Source organism: Ochotona curzoniae, unplaced genomic scaffold (genome assembly GCF_017591425.1).
Source record: "Ochotona curzoniae isolate NIBS_2020 unplaced genomic scaffold, NIBS_Ocur_1.0 scaffold_4506, whole genome shotgun sequence".
NCBI classification, from domain to species: domain Eukaryota; kingdom Metazoa; phylum Chordata; class Mammalia; order Lagomorpha; family Ochotonidae; genus Ochotona; species Ochotona curzoniae.
Window position 1 is genome coordinate 45,334,652 of NW_024467119.1, and position 24,417 is coordinate 45,359,068.

Below are 24,417 nucleotides of genomic sequence, written 5' to 3' on the forward strand. Positions count from 1 at the left end.
TGGATAAAGATTGTATACATTTCTGTTGGCTAAATAATCTAGTGTCAAATGTTTTGACATCCTAGCTTCAAGAAAAAAATGACACTTAGGGCTCGGTGCGGTAGCCTAGTGCCTAAAGTCCTCACCATGCACATGCCAGGATTCCATATGGGTGCTGGTTTGTGTCCCGGCTGCCCCACTTGCTTTCCAGCTCCCTGCTTGTGGCATGGCAAAGCAGTTGAGGATGGCCTAAGGTCTTGTGACCCAACACCTGCATGGAAGCCTGAAGAAGCTCCTGGTTCCTGACTTTGGATTGGCTCAGCACCAGCCATTGCAGCCACCTGGGAAGTGAACCAGCAGAGTTTAGATCCATCTCTCTGTCTCTCATCCTCTCTGTAAATCTGATTTGCCAATAATAAGTAAATAAATGTTAAAAAAAGAAAAGAAAAAATGACACTTAGAAAATTCAACTATTTAAGCTCAGCTGCTGCTGTGGACTGCATTCTAACTTCCACTCTTTTCTCCCTCCAAGTATATTCTGCTCTTTAAAGTTGTGGTCGCCTTTGCTGATGAGAATCCAGAGACAATACTTTCTGTGCTAGTCATCTCAAGGCACTTGGTTAGGTTCTGTGCCATGTGTGAGGACAAGATTTATCCAGGGTAGTTTTATACCCTGTGGTGGAGGAATAGAGAAGACTGTGTAGGTCTAATACTTCACGCTGAAGCCACAAATGCAAGCAGAGCTCTTCAGCCAGTGTGCTTAAATAGACCAAGGATCCACGAGTACACCAAAAATTCACATTCACAGTGGAGCAGTAAGTACTGCCGCTTCAGAAGGGGGGATCTGAGCAGACTGCATGGAGTCCTGGCACCTGCCAGAGCACTGGCCAAGAGAAGCCAGGGTCAGCCTCCTCCCACAGCTGTGGTGGCTGTTTCGGACACTCTGGCTTCCACTTGTGCATTCAGGATTAAGAGCAGGTGTTTTCTTTTGCTCTCATTGAAATCCCACTCCTGCTTCTGAATTGGATCCTCCTCAGTGAGAATATAGGTTGACTTTGAAAAACAAAGTTGGCAACCTTAGCAAATGCAGACAATATTTAAAAATTTGGGAGCTATGACATTTTTCTAAACTATAAAAATAAAAACGATGAAGTATTTCCTTGATAACGTCCCCATAAAATCAAAGTTGAGTCACTATCATTATAGTTCAAAAAATTATTTGGTATAATTAAAGGAGAGATGACAATACAGGTTAATGCTTGTTTCACTTCCAGAATTTTTGTTAGTGGTATTTTGTTGCTTGCAACAATATCATGCTTAACAATCTAATATTTGGTAGACACATTTGCCGTTCAGATTATAGTATCAATGGCTGCCTGCATCCAGCTTTGTTTATAAAATAAAATTTAGGTCAACCCAAGAAGAGTTGAATTAGCAGCCATAAACAAATGAATAATGTACCATAGGCTTGTATAAGATTTCTTTGGTGTTAGAAGAGAATGGTGTGACATTCTGGGTTAAACTGCCACTTGTGACACTGGCATCCCCCATTGGAGCACTGGTTTGAGCTCTGGTTACTCTACATTTAATATAACTCTTGGCTACTGTGCCTGAGAACAGCAGTTGATGAGATCCAAATATTTGAGCCCCTTCCACCCACATGGGAGACCTAAACTGAGTTCTAAGCAATTGGCTTCAGAACAGTCTGGCCTCAGTCATTGTGCCATTTGAAGAGTGAACTAGTCATTGGATGGAAGCTCTCTTCTCTTCTTCTCTTCTACTTTGCCTTTTAAATAAATAAAATAAATCTTTGTTTTTTCTCTCTCTTTTTTTTGGGGGGGGATTTATTTGAGGATGCCTCCTAGTTTGGTTTAGAATGTTGGAGTAAGGTCTTTTATTAATTCTAACTCAATAAACAAATAATATTTGAATAACTTTTAATTAGTTTTAGCTCATTAGTGCTAATTGTATACATAAGCATGTTAATAATATTATTACTACTGATAATTCATGGGTCATCTCTGCTATAAAATTGTTAGAATATTATTAATTTATTTCCAATGTATAAGTTCTAGTAGCAAACTTCAACCTAGCTTCCTGTTCAAGTGACTTTTAGATCAGAATTTATTGACCTTTCTGTTTGTATCAAGCCATTATGTGAGTCAAAGTTAATAAGGTAAAACTTTTAGCATTCCCCAAATCCATTTCTGCCCAAACAACTGAGGTTTCATCTATGATGTCTATTTCCATCATGTGGTAAAAGCAAAATAAAGGCAGAGGGAAATTCAATTGCTGACATTCAGGAAAATATTCCATTTCAATCCACATAAAAGTTACTAACATTGAGTTGAGGGGAAGGTTTCCTGGGAGAGAAGCACCTTCTGAGTCACTAGGACTGTAACTGCTACCAACTTTGAGTTGGCAAAAGCAGAAGAGAAAATGATATTCAAAACATGACTGTCACAAAAATAAAACCAAATTCTGCTAGAGGTAGGAAAAAAAAAACCTAGCACCCGTATGGAATACCATGCCACAACGTAGGCCCCTTCTTTCTAGCTTCACAGTGCCCACTAAATGCAGAACCCCTATATTTTAAGACTCGCAATTCTTGTAGCCTTTCAAAGACAGGAAAGACAGAATTTTTGTGCTGATCATTTTCCAGGTTTTCAGTTCGACCTCACTGTCTGTCTTTGTTCCGGCATGCCCAGGCATTGTTCAAACATTACTTCATCAATATTCATAGTGTCAGAGAAGGAAACAGGGAACAGCTAGATTTTTCCCTGTTCAAATAGAACAGTAGTCTCAATTCTACAGACAATAAGACTCCTGCCTACTCCCTATACCGTATTATTAGCTTGGCCTATTGTGCTAATGAGTACACACTGAAAAAGCAAGTCATGAACTCATGGAGAGATTGGATCTGATACAAGCCGGTCTCCACAACAGCAGAAAAGCACAATGCAAGTAGCATTAACAACTGAAAATCAAATATTTTGCGTGAAAAATAAGGACCATAGTTACATAAGTGTGAATATACTTTCACACACCTATTTATGTTCTTAACACAGGTGAACATTTACCACTTAAATTATACTTTTCTATCTTATTATAGTAATACCTATTTTTAGGAATATTTATTCAAGTCACCAAGTTGCTTTCTTTTACAGACTTTCAACTTTGTATGCAATTTGAGTTAATAATATGGAAAATATAAAGCTTAAAATGTTTCTAAAAACCTGATATAATATTATTGGACTTCACTTTTATACAAGTGCAGTTGAATTTTGTGCCTGTGCATGTATTTGTAATTTCTTTTCAGATATTTAACTCAAAAAGAACAAGTGTAATTTGAAGGGATTTAAAAAAATTTATTGATATTGAAAAGGCAGATCTGCAGAGAGGAGGAGAGACAGAGAAAGATCTTCCATTCTCTGGTTCATTCCCCAGGTGGCTATAACAGCAGGAGATGAGCTCATCCAAACCCAGGAGCCAGAGTTTATCCCAAGCTTCCCAGGCAGGTACAGGGTCCCATGGCTACAAACTATCCTCTACTGCTTTCCCAGGAACATAAGCAGAGAGCAGAATGGGAAGTGGAGCAACCAGAACATGAACATCCCATATGGGATCCTTGTGCTTGCAAGGGTAGGATTAGCGAATTGAGCCATTGTCCCAGTACCTGAGGGAATATTTTTGTTAATATAAAATCAAAAATTTTGGTGGTTAAGTTTCAAACTTGCAATCATATGTAGACTAAAATCCAAGCTACAGTGTCTTCTGTGATCTTTAGTGAAGTAATTACTCTGAGTTTCTCTGCTCATAAAATAGGTAAAATATATTGCCTACCACTTAATTAAAGTGAAGTGTTATTTATGAAACTATTTATAAAATGCTGAGCCACCAATATTGATTACTAAGTATATACCACATAAATTAAAATACCTTAATCATGATAACCTGAAAATAAATTTCTGTAAGTCTTGACATAAGGTTACAGAACTTGAATATACTGACTTCCTAAAATAAAAAACATGTCTTGGGGTACATTTAGTGTGGTGGTTATGTTTACATGGCATGCCAAAGTGCCTTGAGTTAAATCTCTGTCTCCAGTTTCTACCTAATGGAGATCCTGGCGTGGGTGTGAGCATAGCTGACGGTTTCCTACCACCTATCTGGGAGACCTGTGCTATCCTGCTGACTCCTGGCTTTGACTTGGCCCTGGGCCCAGCCTTGCTTGTGCAGGCACTTGGGTTGTTAATCAACAAACCCATTTCTCTTTCTCTGTCCCTTAAATAAATAAGTAAGTAAGTAAGTAAATAAATAAAATGTTTTGGGAAATACGCTGGGTGGATGCTTGAAAATATTTGGAGGAGTTGATACCATGGTATGGTAGGCTAAGCCTCTTCCTAGTGCATTGGTTCCCATATGGGTGCCAATATGTGTTCTGGATGCTCTGCTTCTGATCTAGCTCCCTATTTATAGCCTGGGAAAGCAGCAGAGGTTGGATCAATTCCTTGGCCCCTGCATCCTAGTGGGAGATTCAGAAGAAGCTCCTGGCTTGCATCAGCTCAGGTTTGGCCTGTTGTGGTCATTTGGGGAGTGAACCCGAAGACAAAAGAATTTTCTTTCCTCTCTGTAACTGTGCTTTGCAAATAAAGCCAAAATACATGTATTTTTAAAAAGGGGAAATGTTTGGAATATATCCAGTTTTAGTACTGAAATACCTTTCTCATTTAGAAACTTACTAATCAGAAAAAAATTCACTGTAACTACATTCATTGATAAGCAAAGATGAAATTTTAGTCTTAGAACCACCTACTCCTCTTCCCTCACACCAAATACAGTAGATGCTCATACAAGTATTGCTGAATCAAAACAGAAAGAAAGGAGTTCAGTAAAAAAAAAAGAAGCAACATACAGAGAATTATAGAGCAACCAGATTCAATTTTGCTGCAGAAGAACTGTGTTTATTATAGTGTCAAACTCTGCTAAGCCAGGGAAGGGAATTATAGGTATAACCAGATTTATAGCTTTGACTTTACACCTTTCATTTTGCATTGAAGATTAAAAGAGACCAAGCAGAAGGGGATGAGTATAAACAGAAATTTAAAATATCAAAACCAGCCCCACTTGCTAGAAAACTCATTTTTACAGCTCTGATTTCTGACTATTTTCTGTAGTGAGATCGTAACTATCAGGCCATGTGTAATGTCTCTTTGAGCCCCGACCAAGGGACTGGATGTGCCCAGGATCAGTCTTAAATCATAAGCAGCTGCCGCAAGGAAGCAATTACTGGGATCCAGCACTAAAGGAAAATTTAGAAAAAGCAAACACTAAAAGAGGACTCTCCCCAAAAGAGAGGACTGGTGTAGCTCAATGGAGTTAAGGGCTTACAAAACAGCAGGATTCAGTGACACTCACTCTGGCTTTCTTTGGTGATACAATACAAATTAAATATAGTCAAATTGTTGCCTCTGCCAATCAGAACCAAGAGGTCCCTTTTCTTAGCATTATTTGTTGCTCCTATGTATTTCAAGAGATTATGAACACTTCTTTGTTTAACTATGTGTGTTTTTTAAACTTACTTTCAAGAGGTCAAACAAAATGACCCCCATGGTGAAAGACTTGGAATCCTAAACATTTCTCTTGCTGAAAGAAGGTATCAACTTGCTCTCTTAATGCCCATTGAACCTCCTCCCTTCCCCCGTGATTTTACAGCTAATGGTGTGAGTTCTCCTACAATACCCTTACTGTCTTCAATGGAATTCAAATATATTCAAAGATGAAGTTATCTTTATACATTAAGTTTAATTTACAATCATCTATTTTAGCATGCTTCCTAATATACTCTTCTAGCATAATTTTGTCCCAGCAAATTAAGAAGGCTGATTGAAAATCAGTTGGATTGTTTGCCTCATTTGCAGTATCGTGTTTTATGAAGGACAATTGAACATAACACAAAGCTAATGGTAGAATTTGCCTTTGTGACCTAATAAGGTCTTCGGATGGAATGGAAAACACCACTGTCAGTACTTCTCAAGATTTCAATAGAAGTCAGAGTTCCCTTATGTTTAGTTGTTGACAAAGATGTTTTTTAAATAAGCTTCTACAATAATCATGCCTTTCATTTGCAGATTCTGTACCTTCAGCCTCCTAGTTGCTGGGAGTGGAGGCCACACTGTGCTTACCCAGTTAATTCCCAACCTCACCCTAGCTAATTTTTTTTTCACCTATCTCTTCAACTATTCCCATTCCCTTTGATTCTTTACCATGATTTCCCAAAAATGCTCATTCACCTTCCCCTAAAGACCAGGGGAAAAGAAGGTGCTTTGGCAATGTGTCTCTCATTTTACTGTCATATCTTCTTTAATGTTTTCAAAGAAAGAAGGGATTTGGATCTGAGGAAAGTGAGGGAGAAGTAGTAGAGTAGAATTCATATTTTTATGATCTGATTTTTGAAAAAAGTAAAGGAATTTGTGATGAAATATGTACTGGCTTCGCGGGAAGGCATTTCTTTACATTAAGGCAGAGAAAGTGGAGTTATACAAAGGGAATTTCTTGAGCCAGTACTTTGGCTCCTGAAAAGGCAGCATCTTGAACTAAACTAAAACCAAATAAACTAGAGCTTTGGGAAGAAGGGGCTGACATAACCCATAACTGTACAGACTGCCTAAATTGGTGTCTAAACTTTTTCTTCTTTCACCCTACTCATTCCATCAGTTATCAAATACACCCACAGGGCTTTACATATTACTTGACTTGAGTCCTAAACTCTTTTCCGAGCTGCAACCTGCTGTCCCAACTGCTAACTTGGCCAACTGGCTCAGATGTTTGAGCCAAGATACGCCATCATCAGCTCAAATTCACCTTTCCAAACCAAACTTCTCAATTTTTGCTGTAAGCCAATAAGGATTCCTATTTTCCTATTTAAATATATTCCCTCTCCTCCATGTCTAGTAGCACAGCTTTACATGTGATTTAGTAAATCTAATTTAGCAGCAAGGCCTCTAGATTTCATTTTCCACAAAATCATTGAATCTTCTGCCCCTCTGACCTATGTTTATTGTTAGCACCCATGAGTCTGAATAACTGGAATAATCTGCTAGCCATCTCCTGAACTTTCCTCTCTCTACTACATCCTTAATACTTTTGTCAGATTAATTTTCCTAAAACACATTTCTAAAAATATCATTCCTCAGCTAAACTTGCAATTTTAAAAAAGGTTCCAGAGGCAACAACCCACAATGGATGCAAAAGCCATTAGGCAAAAGGTTGCTGGGTATCAGTCCAATACCACTTGACCAACTGACCAAGACAATACTGTGTACTTCTTGATGCGATGAGCTAGAAAGTATACCACACACTTACAAAGATTTTTCTAAGATTGAACTAGAGCTAACAAATACCTAAATTCAACTTGTAGTCTAAAAAGAAATATAGAAGATAGGGGAAGAAGTTAAACAAAACCATAAGGAAGCAATTAGAGCAATTCAGAATATAGAGCATTCTATATATAGGAGGATGTCCTGGAAAAATTGATGACATGGAAAAATAAGGTGGGGAGAAAAACAGCTACAGGATAGAAGATTGAAAAAGCTTACAATTAAGTGGCAATTGTAAGCTTTGGGACTTGATTTATTTAAGTTTTTTTTTTTTTAAGATGTATTTATTTTTACTGGAAAGGCAGATATACAGAGAAGGACAGAGAGGAAGTTCTTCCATCCAATGATTCACTCCCCAAGCGGCCACAATGGCCAAAACTGAGCTGATCTGGAGCAAGGAGCCAGGAGCCAGGAGCCTCTTCCAGGCCTCCTACTTGGGCGCAGGGTTCCCAAACTTTGTGCTGCTTTCAACTGCTTTCCCAGGCCACAAGCAGGGCTGCCAGGATTATAACAGGTTCCCATATGGGATCCTGGGGTGTTCAATATGAGGACTTTAGCTGCTATGCTACCACGCCAGGCCCTTGAGTTTCTTTTAAAACTGTGTTTACTTAAGAGGAAGGGAGGAGGGAATCAGAGAAAGAGAGGAGGAGAAAAGGCAAGAGTGGCACATAGAGACCTTTCCATCCACTGCTTCACCCCCAAATGAATGCCATGGTGAGGTGGTGGTCCAGGACAAAGAATGAAAATTAATTCATGTCTACTTATGTGATAGGGGCCCAGGCTTCAGCCATTTTCTACTCAGGCACATTAACAGGAAGCAGGATTGGAAGTAGTTGCAGCTGAGACTGAAATAGCTGCTGATATGAAGCCAGGCATTGCAGCTGGCAGCTTAGTTTGCTGTATGACAAAGATGGTTCCAGGATCTTGATTTAAACAAAAAATCTGTTTTAAAAAGTACTTTTTTAGATTATTGGAAAAATCCAAATATTTACTAGGTGTTGATGACATTAAGACATAATTATTAATTCTAACAGCTTCCAGTGAAATCACGCTGTTAAAATGCCCTTGTTAGAGATTCATATTTCAGTATTTACAGGTGTAATCATATTATATAAAGGGTCTGCTTTAAAATATGTAAGAAAAAACCTGGTGTGGTAGCCTAGCAGCTAATGTCCTTGCCTTGAACACATCAGGATCCTATATGGTCATTGGTTCTAATTCTGGCAGCCCTGCTTCCCATTCAGCTCCCTGCGTGTGGCCTGGGAAAGCAGTTGAGGATGGCCTAAAGTCTTGAAACCCTGAACCTGAGTAGGAGGCGTGGAAGAGGCTCCTGGCTCCTGGCCCCTGACTTCAGATTGGCTCAGCTCCAGCTGTTGTGGCCACTTGGTGAGTGAAGCATTGGATGGAAGATCTTCCTCTCTGTCTCTCCTCTTCTCTGTATATCTGAGTTTCCATTGAAAATAAATAAATCCTAAAAAACATGTAAGGAAATCAAAACAAAATAAATGAGGGGAAGGGATTTATAAAAATCAGCAAGTGATATTTCTTAAATCTTGGGGATAGGTCTAGGGTGGTTTATGATGCTATTTTGCTTTAAGCAACGTTTGAAAATTCCTTGAAGTAGTTATACAACTTACAATTTCATTGTAAAAGACGCTTCAAATTGCTACCAAATAAAGCATAAATTTTCCACCTGTGTCTGGGGGCCTCCATCCCTGGCTCCTTCCTTTCCTTTTAGCCTGTTGCTCCGATTCCCAGCCAGAGGGTCCTCTCTGCCAGCTGACCCTGAACATTGGTTCTTTCCAGAAACCCTCCCTCTCATCCTTCTCCTCATCTTTCCTCAAATCATTTTTTTCAGCTGAATAAATGTCACTAATGTTTGTTTTCCTTTGAATAGTTAAAGCACACCCTTGTTAAAACCTTATGAGGCCACTTAGAATAAGGTAAATGCAGAAGTTTTGAGTTTTTAAAAGAGATTTTTGTCCCTGCAGTCAAATGCAATCTCACTGTTTTTATCAATGCTTGCTGATGTTTCATCTCTAAAATGTTCCTTCCTCAGCTGTATTTGGTCATCATTTGGATGCTCTACCCCTAGCTTTGAATTACAGTGCTTGTGCATTTTTTGATGAAACTTAAGTCACCCTGCTGGTAATGACATTTATTGTTCACTAAATAGCCAAGGCCATTACTGCATTTGGGGAAGCACATACAGTGACGTTGGAGACTTTTACTTGTAGCACATGACTTTGGCAGGTGTAAAACCTCTCTAAACCTCAATTATCACATCTGTAAGATGCAGCAAAGACTATTACTACATAGGAGAGCTCTACAAAGTGATTAAAAGAATACTTGGGCTTCTGTACTTGGGCACTGTCTGCTTCAAATAAAATGAATACTCCTTTATGAAAGTTTTTTCTTATTTTTCAAACACACGTAGATATTTTTGGTCCTGTTCCTTTTGTCTAGCTTCAAATTTACAGAAGCATGTTCTACTTTGCACTTTTCTTTCACTGTCAATCCCAAGGAACTAAAGCTATGGCAATGCAACTTTGAAAACCACTAGCAACAGATGTTACTAAATGACCTACTGCTTCGAAGTTCGGTTAGAGTATTTGACGTAACTGGTCACTTCCCCCTTAGTTTCTTGGCAGCATTTTCTCCTGGAAAATCTTTTTCTCTTTCTCCGGTCCATTTTATATGTACACTTCATATCTAGCTCTCACCTCACCCCTAATTCCCTTCCGTTCTACCTCCACACACTCTGAGAATGACACTCATTTCCAATTTTTGCTACCATGTGTCCTTGTCTAAAATCAGGTTGAATTCTCTCCAGGACAACCATCACCATGAACTCTACATCTCTTAGATGCATTAATCATTGCAGTTCCCACTGTCCACTTCTAGAACTCTGATTGGTTGTTTTTTCATTCAATTGTATACATTTTACTCAGCGTCTTGCCTACCCAGATTAAGACCATGTTTTAATTAGATGAGAAGGCTCTGAGTCCTCAAGACAGTTGGAGTTGTACCCAAGTCTCAGAGCTTTGCAACTGGAACATGAGGATTTCAGAAACCACCTGTCCCATGGCTGTACAGCCTTTAGACAACAATGTGCAGAAATGTAAATCAAGACACTGTGTTTACTGGGAAGGATACTGTTTTTTTCAGAAGCTCTAAATCATACCAATGTTTTCCAAACTGCTTTATAGCTGAAGTTGCCAGTAAGAGGCATAAAGGAAGATGTGCTATAACTCTTCCAAGTAAAATAATCACTGATTTTGATTTCACTATGTAAATTGAGATTGATTCACCTTTTGTCTTTGATCTCATATAGTCTCATAAAAAATTTGCTGAACATGAATTATGAAGATATTTACTAATATTTAAATAATTACCACCAAATATTCTGATCATTTAGAGAACAAAAATACTAGGAATCTATAACTTTAACTTAAGAAGAATGAAGAATTCTTCCATAGTGATTATGATAATCAGGTTTAAACACAATCTATCCAAAAGCAACAAAGTAAGATTAAATTTTTCTGGTGGGGTATATTTGTAACTACTATCTTGCAGCATTCCTTATTCTAATTGCTACTGTATTCAACAAAAACATCCTAAATTAAAAATGCGACAGCCAATAGAATGACTGTAGATACTCTGAAAGAAAATAAAATTACCTTACTTAGGATTTTAGTTACCATGTAAAATTGATGAAATAAAAGAATTTGTAAGAACATGCATATAAAATTATGTCCACATGTAATATTCCTGGGAAAATATATAAATAAAATGCATGGGATTTTCATTTGGTGGAGTGATAAACCTGACTATGAAATGAACTAAAACATTAAGTCAAAAATTACAAAAGAACAAAAAGACAGAAGGAAGGTAGGTAGGTGGGAGAAATCAGAGAAATATTATATTCCGAGCATAACTATGAAGTAAATGAAATCTGTTTATATAAATCATTTTAAAAAAGAAAATTGAAAAAATCTAAACTCTGAAACATTTTGTGGTGAATTAATTTTATTTCACTGAAGAACACATTGAATTCAGATTATTTGTTCTCTTGAAAGAATTACACACTTTCAAAAGTGTACATCTGTCTGCATCACAGAAAACTCTAAACCATGACTCTGTCCAACAGTCTTCATCACCCTGTGTGGTTTTAACTTTACTACTGCATCATTTATCTTAAACATCTATATAGGTACAGACTGCCGTTCTTCAGAATGCCTAGCGGGTGAAGCACCAGCAAGAAGGGCCAGAGTGTTTACAGCTCTCATTGTAGCACTTACTGATAAGGCAGGAGCATGGCTGTTCAAAAGTATATAATGAGGCTTTTAATAATAATTGTCACATGTGCCATGAACAGTGGTAAGTACCTTGTTAAAAAACTAAAGGAAATGGTCAAACATGGTAACCTAGTGGCTAAATCCTCGCTGTGCAAGTTCCAGGATCTCATATGGGCACTGGTCCATGTCTGGCTGTTCTACTTCCCATCCAGCTCCCTGTTTGTGGCCTGGGAAATCAGTGGAGGATGGTTCCAAGCCTTGGGACCCTGCATCCCTGCGGGAGAACAGAGAGAAGCTCCTGGCTCCTGGCTTTGGATTGGCTCAACTCCTGCCTTTGCGGCCATTTGAGAAGTAAACAAGCGGATGGAAGATCTTTCTCTCTGTCTTTTCTTTTCTCTGTAAATCTGTCTTCCCAATATACATCAAGAAATCGTAAAAAAAAGAAGGAAGAAAAAACTTCCAATAACTTTGATAGAATCATACAGCTTCAGACAGAAGACAAGAATTTAAATCCAGATATCCAATTCTGTAACCCATTTGCTAAACCTGATGTCGCTTTCCACAGGTTCCCTTAAAAATGGACTTTAAAAATGCTGAAATGTTTAGCAGTTTCTGTCATCTCAATATTAAAGTCTTATAAAATCTACACTAAGTCTAAATTAGCAAATACATACATTTTCTTACAAAAAGCTTATTTTTGTACTTTCTCTGTGTATTCTCTATAAAGAAAAAGAAATCTAAAGTAAGTTCAGGGAGAGAGAAGTTTCTACATAAGCTAAAAATCTTTGGATTAATTATTTGTGAAATGTCATGTGTTATTCACCTTAATTCAGAGGGAATTCAGAGTAAATATCTGGTAGAAAACAATAAAAGTTCTTCAATTAATTTTTTAAGATTTATTGATTTTTGGAAAGGTAGATTTATAGAGAAATGGAGATAGAAAGATCTTTCATTCACTGGTTCACACCCCACATGACTGCAATAGTCAGAGCTGAGCTGATCTGTGGCCAGGGACCAGGAGCCTCCTCCAGATCTTTTACATGTGTACCGAGTCCCAAGACTTTGAGCTAGGCATCACGGCTTTCCCAGACTATAAGCAGAGAGTTGGATGGGAAGTGGAACAGCCAGCATACAACTGGCACTCATATGGGATGCTAGCACTGCAAGGCACAGGATTAACCATTCAAGCTATCACACCACCACTGCCCCAGTTAATGCTAATGGAAAGAATTCTAAACTAAAACAAAGCCTTGATGAAATATTATACCATTTAAATATATATGTAGCATTGAAAAAATAAGTATGAATTACAGTAAAATAAATACTGTTATACAGTATGTTCTCTGAGTTACAAACTACTTGGAAAATGGACTTTTTCATATTAATGACAGAGTTAATAAACTAGTGAAAAAAATGTAAACATTAACTTTTGTATTATTAGGGCAGATTAAGCTGCTATCTGTGTTGCCAGCATCCTATATGGGCTCTGGTTCTTGACCTTGCTGCTCACTTCTCATCCAGCTCCATGCTAATGGTCTAGGAAAAGCAGCAGATGACCCAAGTGTTGGAGTCCTTGCTACTCACATGGAGACTGGACGAAGCTCTTGTCTCGGCTTTGGCCTGGCCTTCACCCAGCCATTGCAGCCATCTGGGGAGTGAACCAACAGATGCAAGGTCTTTCTCTCCTCTCTCTCTCTGTGAACTCTGATGACCAAATAAATAAGTCCTTTTTAAAAAGACTATTATTATTCTGTTTAATATTTAATCTCCACATAAAAGGAAGGTAATGGAGATACTTTGCAAGCCTAGGATGATCTCAAGATAGAATATATTGTTAGCTTACTATGGCCAAACCAGCGATTTGTCAGCAAAACAAAGACCTCTGGTACACACATGCATGTATGTGCATCCTCCCCCAAACTGCACACATGCAGACATATGCTTTTCAAATTTCTTGGAGACTGTATATGTCCTCCCCCTGCCCCTAAGTCAGACTACATGAATCTGAAAAAGGTTGGATTGGAACACAAACATGAAATATGGGAATTGCTCAAGTGTTCGGTTAGAAGGAGCTTAGTATATAATTTAAACCATATGAAGACAAAGTTAAATACTGCCCCTCAACTATAATATTTTATTCAGGAATAATTCCTTACAAAGCACATACACAGCTTTGAGTTTTGTAAATTTTTACAAAACATTGTGAAATAGTAAATAACATTATCAGAACAAAGAAAGAAGCAAAAGGAAAGTTGGAATGAAGGCAAAGGAACATCTTCCACTTCTTTTTAAGTGTATCTGAAAAAATGTAAATGGAAGCTGCATGCCTCCATGTGCAGTTGTCTAATGGTATCTGCCTGTGGTTTTCCCTTACATTTCTTTCTCACTGGGTAATGCTGAACTGCAGCGTGCATGCCACATTAGTGCTCCAAATTCCAAAGGGAATTACATGTCCTTTATGTTCACATGCAATTCCAAGGAAGAGCTATGAGGAGTCCTTTGAAAATCTCAAAATTTTATGCAAAAGCCTGGGTATGGAGAGAGCACCTTTGGCTTAATACAATGGTCTCATTGTTCAGTTTTGATTTCTGCTGGTAATACTGATGGAATCACTTTGGCTAAAGGAAAAGTCAATGTATCTTTGGCAGAGAATAAGACAGAATCCAGAGAACAATTTTTAAAAATTATTTCCCTAATTTATTTATTTATATTATTTTAATTTTTAATTTTTATTGTACAAAGAGGAGGAGAGATAGAGAAGATCTGTTGATTCACTCCCCAAGTGGCAGTAATGGCCAGAGCTGAGCCAATACAAAGCCAGGAGACCAGAGCTTCTTTGGGGTCTCTCACAAAGGTGTTGGGTCCCAAGAAGTTGATCTCATAGAAGTTAAGAATACGGATGGTGGCTGCCAGATATGGGCTAAAGTTAAAGGGAAGGATGGGATTAACAGGTCTAATTTATAGTCACAAGTAAGAAGTTCGGGTGTTTTGTTGCATAGTAGGGTAACTATTGATAGTGCAAATGGATTGTAAATTTTTGTTAAAAGACATTAAAATTAAAAATAATTTGAAATGTTTTTACCTTAAACTGTTGAATGTTTTAGAAGATAGCTGATGGGACATGACCCAGCGTATACAAGTACCCAAACAAAACATGGTACCTCATAAATATGTATAATTTCTATATGTCAGTTAACATTTTTTTTAAACAAGTTGTTTTTAAAAGCCAAAGCCAAATCTACAGATAAGATACTAAAAACAAAATGATGTATCATGAATATAGCCCTGGGTTAATTATCTCTGCCTAGTGTCTCTAATGATTAAAAGGCAATGTATACACAAACTACTATAATGAAAGAAAACAAAGGTGTTTGTACTCCCCCAATCATCTGGAAGCAAGATATTGAAAGTAGTGAGGGCCCAGTCCAATCTTGGTGCTTAGGAACCTCAGAGACTTGCTTTCAGTGGCATTACTTACGACCCCTGAAAGGTAGTGGACTGGGACAATTCTGACAAGTCAATGGTTTTCCAACTTCCATATCCTTTAAGTTCTTGTTCCTTCCATGTACACCTCAGTATTGCTTGTTGACCTTCTGTTACTTAGAGGAAACTAACTTACATGTTGAAACACTACTAATGATGAAAGAAGTATAGAGCTTGCATTGAACATCATAAGAGCTATTGGGAAAGGGAGACAATGTGGAGGAACAGCCACACACCTGAGAGAGCAGAGGATCATTATGGCCTGAGTGCTTACTCTGCTAGTTAAGACGCTGGATTTTTTATACGCTGTCTTTAACATGTTGTCTTTTAACCCTGACACTCTTTGTTTTATGGATGGGGAAAACGAGACTCAGAACAATTGGACAATTTTCCCAAGATTGCACAGCCTGTGAATGGTACAGTGAGGATCTGCCTTAGGATCTCTCTGACTTTGAAATCTATGTCTAAGTGTGAAGTAGTACAAAAAGCTATGGAATGAAAGTGCTGTGGGGACTTGGACGAGGGGCAAACATTTCAGGTGACAGCACAAAGACATCCTATTTTAGGCAGCAGCAGCATTCAAAGTTGAAGACTTGATCATACTTGAATGTGTGTCCACAGGCTAGCAGGAAAACAGCTCAGGACAAAAGACTAAGGTTAGGAAAAAACATTTCTGTAGAGAAAAAAGTAAATGGTTTGATTTGGTTTGAGTGAAGCATAGAGTCCAGAGAGAACATTAATAAAAAAAACTTTACAGGAGACAACTCTTTTCATTCGCTCTGTGACATCATTCACTATTTCCCATTCCTTTTCCTCTTTAGAATTTTATTTCCCATGATCCAGTGGGCTGACAGCAACCTCCTCTCTGTTCATGTTCCTTCCTCTTTTTCCAAATTAACCACAGCTGTTAGAAACTGCCTTTTTTTTTTTTTTTTCTAATTCCTTTCACCATCTCTTTGTGAAGAACCACTTTCTCTCCCATTTAGGTAAATCCAAAGCCTCACTTATTTTCTTTTGTATTCAGTTCCACACTATGATTGTAACAGCATTTGCTGTCATTTACTTTCCTATTTATACAATTTATTAACAATCGAAGCTAAGATCCATCTAAGCCATAATAGTTTGAAGCACACAATCACAAATACTCACTGAATAATAGTGTCTCATTTTAACATCATTTTAACATCTGAAAAAATTCTATCAATCTGGAAGTTCTTATTTGAGAATACATACTACAGAAGTAAAACTGCATTTTTCATTCTCCAAGGAAGAGTTTCATGTTATGTAAGTAAATAAGATGATCTGAAAGGTTTAATTTATGCAAAAAGTCTACTATTGATAAACACTCATGCAAGAATAAGAAGTTGCTAATTATGATTCTGTCCAAACTATTTTTAAAAATTTTTACTTATTGGAGAGGGAGAGGGGGAGAGCCGTTTCTTCCATCATCTAGCTGACTCCACAAATGACTACAAGATCCAGGGCTGGATCAGGCTGAGTCCATGAGCCAGGAACTCCACCCAGGTTTCCCACATGGTGGCAGGAGCCCAGGTGTTTCAGCCAATCTGCTGCTGTAACAGTTCACAGCAGGAAGCTGGATCAGAAGTGTAGCTGCTGAGGTTTGACAGTGCAATGTGTGATGGTTTACCCCTCTGGACCCAGCACCAGCTGCTGTTCAAATCTTTTAATAAAGCTTAAAGAATGCACCGTCCCTCAGTTCCAACATCTATGAATTTTTTGGAATTTTTTTTTTTTTTGGAAACTTGACACTATCTGCACATATGGAAAATAACATATATATGGTTTATTTTTCCAACCAAATTCACAAAGTCTAACACTAATTAATGGAAGGTCTTCAAAAAGTTCATAGGAAATTAGTATTATGAAGAAATTATGCATGCATTTAAAAACTTTTACTATAATAAACTTATCTTTTAGTTATATTTTCTATGAACTTTGAAATGCTCTTATATCTGGAAATTATTCTTACTATAGAATAAAAAATTACTAGTCCTAGTAGCTTAGTAAGAAATCCATAGAAAGTTGAAATTTTTTATTTATTTTTATTTATAAGAGTGACAGAAGAAAGACATACATCTGAAGAGAAAGAATCTCCAATCTGTTTGTTCATTTTCCAAATGCCAACAACATCCTAGGTGGGCCTCGCCTAAGTCAGGAGCTCAGCCTGAGCTTCCCATGTAAAAGACAGGAACCAAACTGCTGAAACCATCACAGCTGCCTCCCAAGGGCTCCAGGCACTCTGATATGGGATGTCATTGTCTCAGCATATGGGATGGGGGTATCTAAAGCAGTGCCTTAACTGCTACATCAAATGCTCAGCTGAATGGGATATAAGAAATGTATTTCTCATATTTCCCAATAACATGGAATGTGGCTATTCAGTGGAATAGAAAGGACAACCAAAACAGCCCTTAGGGTTTGGAGGACAGGATGAGCAAGGAAGAAATATACATTACATTGGATTTTTTGTAAATAACAAAATAAACTATGAAGTGAAAGCTCAGAAATTCTGTAAAATAAGGGAAACTGAAAAAAAATACTGACATTTTAAGGAAACTGGATATTAAGTGACCAAAAAAATAAAGAAGGACATATACCAAATTACAAGTTCCTGTTATTATATGGTATATGGACATATACCATATGTGAGTAGGATCATTTTTAGTGAGCTAAATAACAAAATCTGCAAGATTAAAGAGATAACTAATCAAAAAATTAAAAAAAATTTTCAACCACTTAAAAAAACCTACAAAAATTTCCCAATTTTGGATTTTAAGAAAACATTGCTTGCTTGTTTGCCAAATAAATCTTTTTTTGCCAATTAAATCTTATATATTGATATTAAATAGATGCAATGTGTGGTTAATATAAAATTACTCATAGAAAAGTAGACCCACAGTAATAGAGTGATGTAAGATGTACAAAGACTGCATAAAGTGTAGTCATTCTTCTACATATACTGACACTTATGTGGACTACCTGGGTCAAGCCTGATTGTTCATATTTTGATAAGTACATTTATTTGGGGAATTAGAAGCCTTTTTAAGATCAATTTATTTGTGACAGAAATTTCTGAAGGGCAGACTAGGGGTTGGGAAAGAATAAGTAATAGAGGCAATAATGTCTATAATAAAATATAGTTTTCAGAGCACGGAGATTTTCAAAGGCTTTAGGAAATATCATGACTTCAAGTCATAGATAGAGATCCAGAATTCTGGTTTTGCCCATTTTTTGCTTCCTGTGATGCTTTATCATCTTCCTATCGTTTAATAAACATGGCTGACATTCAACATGAAGACAGTACTTTTCTTTTTATAGTCCTGTTTTGCATCTTCTTCCTGCAGCTGGAGCATGCAAGACTTTCAAAGGCAAGGCCAGTTAACATCCAGGCATGATTTTCAAGAACAACAAAGGAAAGTTAGTAGAAAATGCCCATTATTCGCCTTGTCTCTGAATACAATGATTCTTTGGCATGCTCTACACAGTTCTCACACAGCACATCAATCTTCAGTCCTACCAAGCAGTAACTTGTTTATTAAAGCACACATTTTTGTGTTTTCTGCCTTTTGGCCTCATTTCTCTGTTCCCTTACATTGCTTCATGGAATCATCCAACTCTTTATCTTAATAGTTGTTTGGGACTGTAGGAGAGGTGATGAAAGCTAAGGTAGAGGTACTATGATTAAGCTATGTTGAAGACACAACAACCTCTCAAAACCAACGTTCCAGCTTTCACCATCTGCTGTGTCCCTGTATGTGTAAGGTGGAGTACTGTAGTACTATGATTTCAGAGACAGACTTCACTTCTGTCCCCAATTCTACAGTGTCACTCAGGTGAATAATACCTCTCTTCTAAAATATGTATCTAAAATTCATGGGAAATGATGTTATGAAAATACTACGGATTGATTTCATAATTTATTCTCATACCAAAAATAACCTTATCCTTTAACTTCAATGTTGTATGAACTTTCTGAAACTCCCTCAAAGATATTAGACATTATATAAAAATAAAGCATATAAGGTCCCTTTTAGCTGTATTCATCCCATTGTAATGCAGCCATCTCAAATTTAGAGAACAAGCTAGAATTTTCTTCTGAAGGATTTTTTTCTTCCAACAATTATTACCATGTGTTAACTTGGACCAGAAGGGTGAAAATTACAAGTGAGAACATTTGAAGCATCAGCACAAATTAGCTAAAGGTCAAACTTTCACTTGTGAGTTTAGCATAAAAACTACTGCTTTACTTAAATTTTATATCTCTGTATACAGCTCTCATAAATTTTGAGATTATACTCTTTTGTTTTACATAATCAAGCCCATATTTACCAAGCCAACAGCTTACACTGTACTGACTATGGAAATCCTGAGGATTTGCTGTCTAAGACCTGGAATAAGGCAAGAATGTCCACTTCCATCATTTTTATTTATGACCACAGTGAAAGTCCTAACAAGAGCAATTAACTCAAGGACTAAACAAAATGACACTGATAAGCAAATTCAATAAGGTTGCTGCATACAAGATGAACATACAAAAATCAGTAGCATTGTTATACATCAATAGCAAATTATCTAAAAAACAAATCAAGACAGTAATCTCTTTTCTAAACATAGGGAAAAAACCTCCCAACTAGGAATGAATTTTACCAAATATACCAAACATTTCTACAATGAATACCATAAAACATTGATGAAAAATATAAAAAGAACAAAATAAATGCAAAGATAATCTGTGGTAATGGATTGAAAGAATCCATTATGCTTAGTGAAATAAGCTAATCCTCAAAGGACAAATATCACAGGTTCTCGCTAATAAAAGCACCCTTCATGTAACATACAAGATAACACACACACACATACATATGTGATACATATATCTGAACATGTAGTCTCACAGATGAAGTCTAAAATGGAGTCAACTGGGAAGTGAAGATATGTTGCAGGATGCAGCTCTACTCGTGAATAAAAGGACCCCCAATGAAACTGTTAAATGTGTCTTGACAATATGACACTAGACTTTCTACCATTGTCTAAACATACAATGTCATGATCCACGTAAACAGCAGAATATTGGACTTGTGACTGCTGCTGAAGGACTATACAACTGTAATAATATGGGAAAAACAGAAGAGTGGAAAGGGAAATGGAGAGGGGGAACCCTTTGTCTATTAAACTGTGCCATGAAAAACAATAGAGAAAAAAATGAAAAAAATTAAAGAAATGAGATGGTGAAAGAAATTAGAAAGAAAAGGCATTTGTGAAAATGTCCATGCTACCCAAGGCAATTAACTGATCAAATAGACCTCTAGAATAATACAATAGAAAACACACTACTAAAATTGTGTAGGTAGCCATAAAAAAAAACCCTAAAAGCCTAAATACTTTTGAGAAACAAGAAACAGTAGAGATTAACTATGGTTTAAAATATGTCACAAGACCATCATAATTAACAATATGGTATTAGCACAGAAAGGAGGATAAAATGAGAAATCTGTAAATAAACCCAGACACCCATAGCCAACTGTTTTTTGACAAAGGTATTAAGAACGTGCATTAGAAAAATGACAGTCTTTTCAATAAACAGTGCTGGGGAAATGGAATACCCACATAAAGAAGAGTAAAACAAGATGCCTATTATCTCACCATGCACAAAAATCACCTAAAAATGAAGCCTTGGATGTTTTATCCCACTAGGATAAAACATGTGATAAGTGGGTTAGGATGCTGACATGGGTAGATTGTTTTGGAATAGACCATGAAAGTGCAGGAAAGAGAAGTAAAATTACGAAAGTGTGATTACATCGAGCAAAAGTACTTCCACATAGCAAAGGTAACAGAGTGAAGAAGCAACTTACAGAATTAGAGAAATACTTGAAATCAGTCTCTGATAAGAAGTTAGCAACCAGAATCTACAAACAAGTCTAACAACTCCATAGCAAAAATACAAATAATCCAAATAAAAGATGAACAATAGATCTGAGTAGACATTTAGTAAAAACATTCAAACAGTCAACAGGTTAATAAAAAGGGTGGATAGCAGGAAAAAAAGTTCAAAACCATGAGATATCATATCACTCCAGTTAGATTGCTCATGATAAAGAGAAAGAGAAAGAGAGAGACAAAGTTTTAGGGAGATGTTGGAGAGAAGGCCTTGTACACTGTCGGTAGAAATGCAAATTAGTAGTCCTTGGGGAAAGAGTATGAAGATTCCTTAAAAATTTAAAAATAGAACTATCATTTGATCTAGCAATCATAGTACTGGACTTATATCCAAGGGAAATTAAACCAATCTATCAGAGGCAACTGCACTTCCATGTTTATTGCCAAGAGTATTCACAAAAATCAAAGCTAGAAGCAACTGAAATGTCCATCACTTGATGGATGGATATACACAATGATATACACAATGAAATACATGTACATAGAGAACTATAAATATACAATCATTAAAGTATGAAATCCTATTTGCAAGAAAATAGATGGAACTGCTAGTGATTATGAAAACTAAAATGCTCAAGCCAAGCACAGAACATAATTACAGCATAATCTCACTCTTTCAGCTAATTCAAAAAGCTGACCTTATACAAATTAAGAGTTTAATTCTGGCTAGCAGAATCTGAGAAAAATAGGACAACAGAAGAGGGAAAGGCTATTTAAGGTTACAGTTAAATAAAAGTAAGAAATTCTATAATATGTTATATTACCATACAAGTAGAGAAACTACAGAAAATGACAATGTACTAAAAACTAGACAAGAGGATTTTCAGTACTTTCATCATAAAGAAATTGTTTGAGGTGACAGATAAGTTTACTGCAACTGGACATCACCACACAATGAAGTAAAACATCACATGGTTTCCACAAATGTATGTGTTTTTAGGTGTCAGATTTTTTTTAAGCTGTTAAAAAGTTGGAATAAAAGTTTGCTTCAAAATACATATTCTTCTATTTTTTTGTTAGGATAAGTATGTAGCAGATGTTTACGATATGGACTTCAGAACACTCACGTTATTTATTTGTGAAACTACCGAGAGCATTTTGTACATCCAAGGGAGTGAGATAGGAGAGGAGCTCAATAATTGTATTAAGATATCTCACTGTTAAAATGCGAACAACCCCAATGCTTACGGTATAGCATTCCATGGCTTAAAATTAGAACTTATATCAAGTCTGATGTTGACTGAGTTTGAACTTAGTATGACTCTTCATTTCTGATTCTTCATTTGTACTTCCATCTCTACATATACTCACCTCAAACCTTCCTAAAATCTGTTTATTTTTTCAACATGATTTAAGTCTCAAAGTATACTGTTGCGTGCATTACATTTAATTGCCAACCATATTCAGCAGTTATTGTATACTGAAAATGTAGAACTAATTTAGTATCTGTCTTAAATGAATGAAAAGCAGTGAAGAGACTTGTGGTAGGGATAATCTGCATGGATTTACAGAAACATTACTGTATGTGATTAATCAGTGCCCAGTGCAAACCAGTTCATATACAGCACTAACTCACATTGTCTTACACTGAAGCCCCATGGCATCAGTTCAGTTCAGTTAGGAGTTTGGCTTTATGTCATGCCTATCGTTACACTTGCCATCTGGTCCAACAGCTGATCTGTCTCAGGCAAACCTGAAGAGGCCCCACAGCTAACCCCTGGAAAATAGTTGGTCTACTGTGTGGTGTCCTGAGTATAACTTAATAGTGTTCTCATATTCTTTGAAAAAAGTTGCAGAAAAACCACACTGAGAAAACACTAAATTGGAATTAATTTGTTAGGAAAGAATTTACTTACCTGAGGACCAGGCTGACCCTGAAATTGAAAAGAGGAAAAACAAAAACAATTACAAACTGTTATCTTAAATATGTTTTTCCACACAAAAATTAGTTTGTAAAATCCTTAAAAATATTTCTGAAGGTAATAATACCTCAGAACAAATTCATCTTTGTGTTTTTAAAATCATTTTACATCATAATACTTTCATACCATGTTATTTGAAAAATATTGTTGTTACAGACTACTATGTGTAACTCCAAGACAATTTGAAAGTTCAGCACACCCAGAATTCAATGGGAGAAAATCAAAAGCAGAAGGACAATTATAACTTGCATTATCCTAGGTTTGTGAGTCCCAGTTCTTCTCCCTATTCCAAATATCTGGTGGTAAATCAAATATTTAGGCCCCGCTGCCCTGTGCAAGACCTGGATTGAATTCCTGGCTCCCAAGTTTGAACTGGCCCAGCCCCAGCAATTGTGAGCATTTGGGAAATCAACCAGAAGATGGAGGATATTATTCTCTCTCATTGTATTTCAACTAAATAAAACAATAACTAAAAGATGACATAGAGTTCCAAAAGAAGCAGCAGATATCTTGGTTTTAGAATTCCCTGAGCCTCTGTATTTCTTATTGTTCTAACATTATATTTTATAAATACATACCTTTTGCTATGCATCATCAACCTATGGACATTGTAAAAGAACAGAAGCTCTTTGGATCATTAAATTTCACAGTTGCTCACAAAATCAATAGATCATGTAATCTCTGGCTAATCCAATCCACTTTGAATGTCACTATGTTATTGTTTAAGTTGACAAAAGGGGCTGCATTGTGGTACGGCAAGTTAAGCTGCATGCTAGCATCCCACATGGGTGCTAGTTTATGCATTGGCTGCTTCACTTATGATCCAGCTCCCAGTTGGTGTGCCCAGAAAAGCAACAGAAGATGGACCAAATTCTTGGCCTGTTGTACCTATGGGGGAAACCTGGACGGAGTTCCAGGCTCCTGGCTCTGGCCTCACAGAAACCTGGCCACTATAGGCATTTGGAAAGAGAGCCAGTGGAAAGATCAACCTCTGGTTCTCTCCCCATCTCCCAAATCAGGAGGGGGAATCAAAACAAGTTAATGTGGAAGTTACCCTAATCCTTTGTTAGTAATTCCTTATCAATCACCACTTTTCCATTGTGTTGTCCTGTATATTACCTTCTTTGTATTTTACTTCCAGACTGCCATGTAACTTTCAAATGGAAAAGGTGAGACTGAGAAGAATAAGTTGATAGGTAGAAAAGCCAGAATTTAATGCCATGCTTAATTTAGAAGTTTATGCATTTTTCCATTCTGTCTTTCTTTCTGGAAGTTCAAGCTCAAAGTCATCTGAAGATGTGCTCAATCATGGTACAAGTGCTCTCTTCAAGAGAGAACACACAAGAACCTCTCAATTACTTCTGACTAATATGGTGTACATCTTTGCTGCTAGAT

At 36.9% G+C, this 24,417-nt stretch overlaps 1 protein-coding gene across 3 annotated transcripts in view; it reads right to left on the minus strand.

Moving 5' to 3' along the window:
• The window catches only part of COL25A1 (collagen type XXV alpha 1 chain), a 441,964-nt gene that overhangs the window by 157,926 nt on the left and 259,621 nt on the right, over nt 1–24,417 (minus strand). For all 3 annotated transcript variants that reach the window (XM_040966695.1, XM_040966694.1, XM_040966696.1), the window contains exon 5: nt 22,957–22,974. In XM_040966695.1, the coding sequence (XP_040822629.1) occupies nt 22,957–22,974 (18 nt within the window). The remainder of the gene's footprint in view (nt 1–22,956; nt 22,975–24,417) is intronic.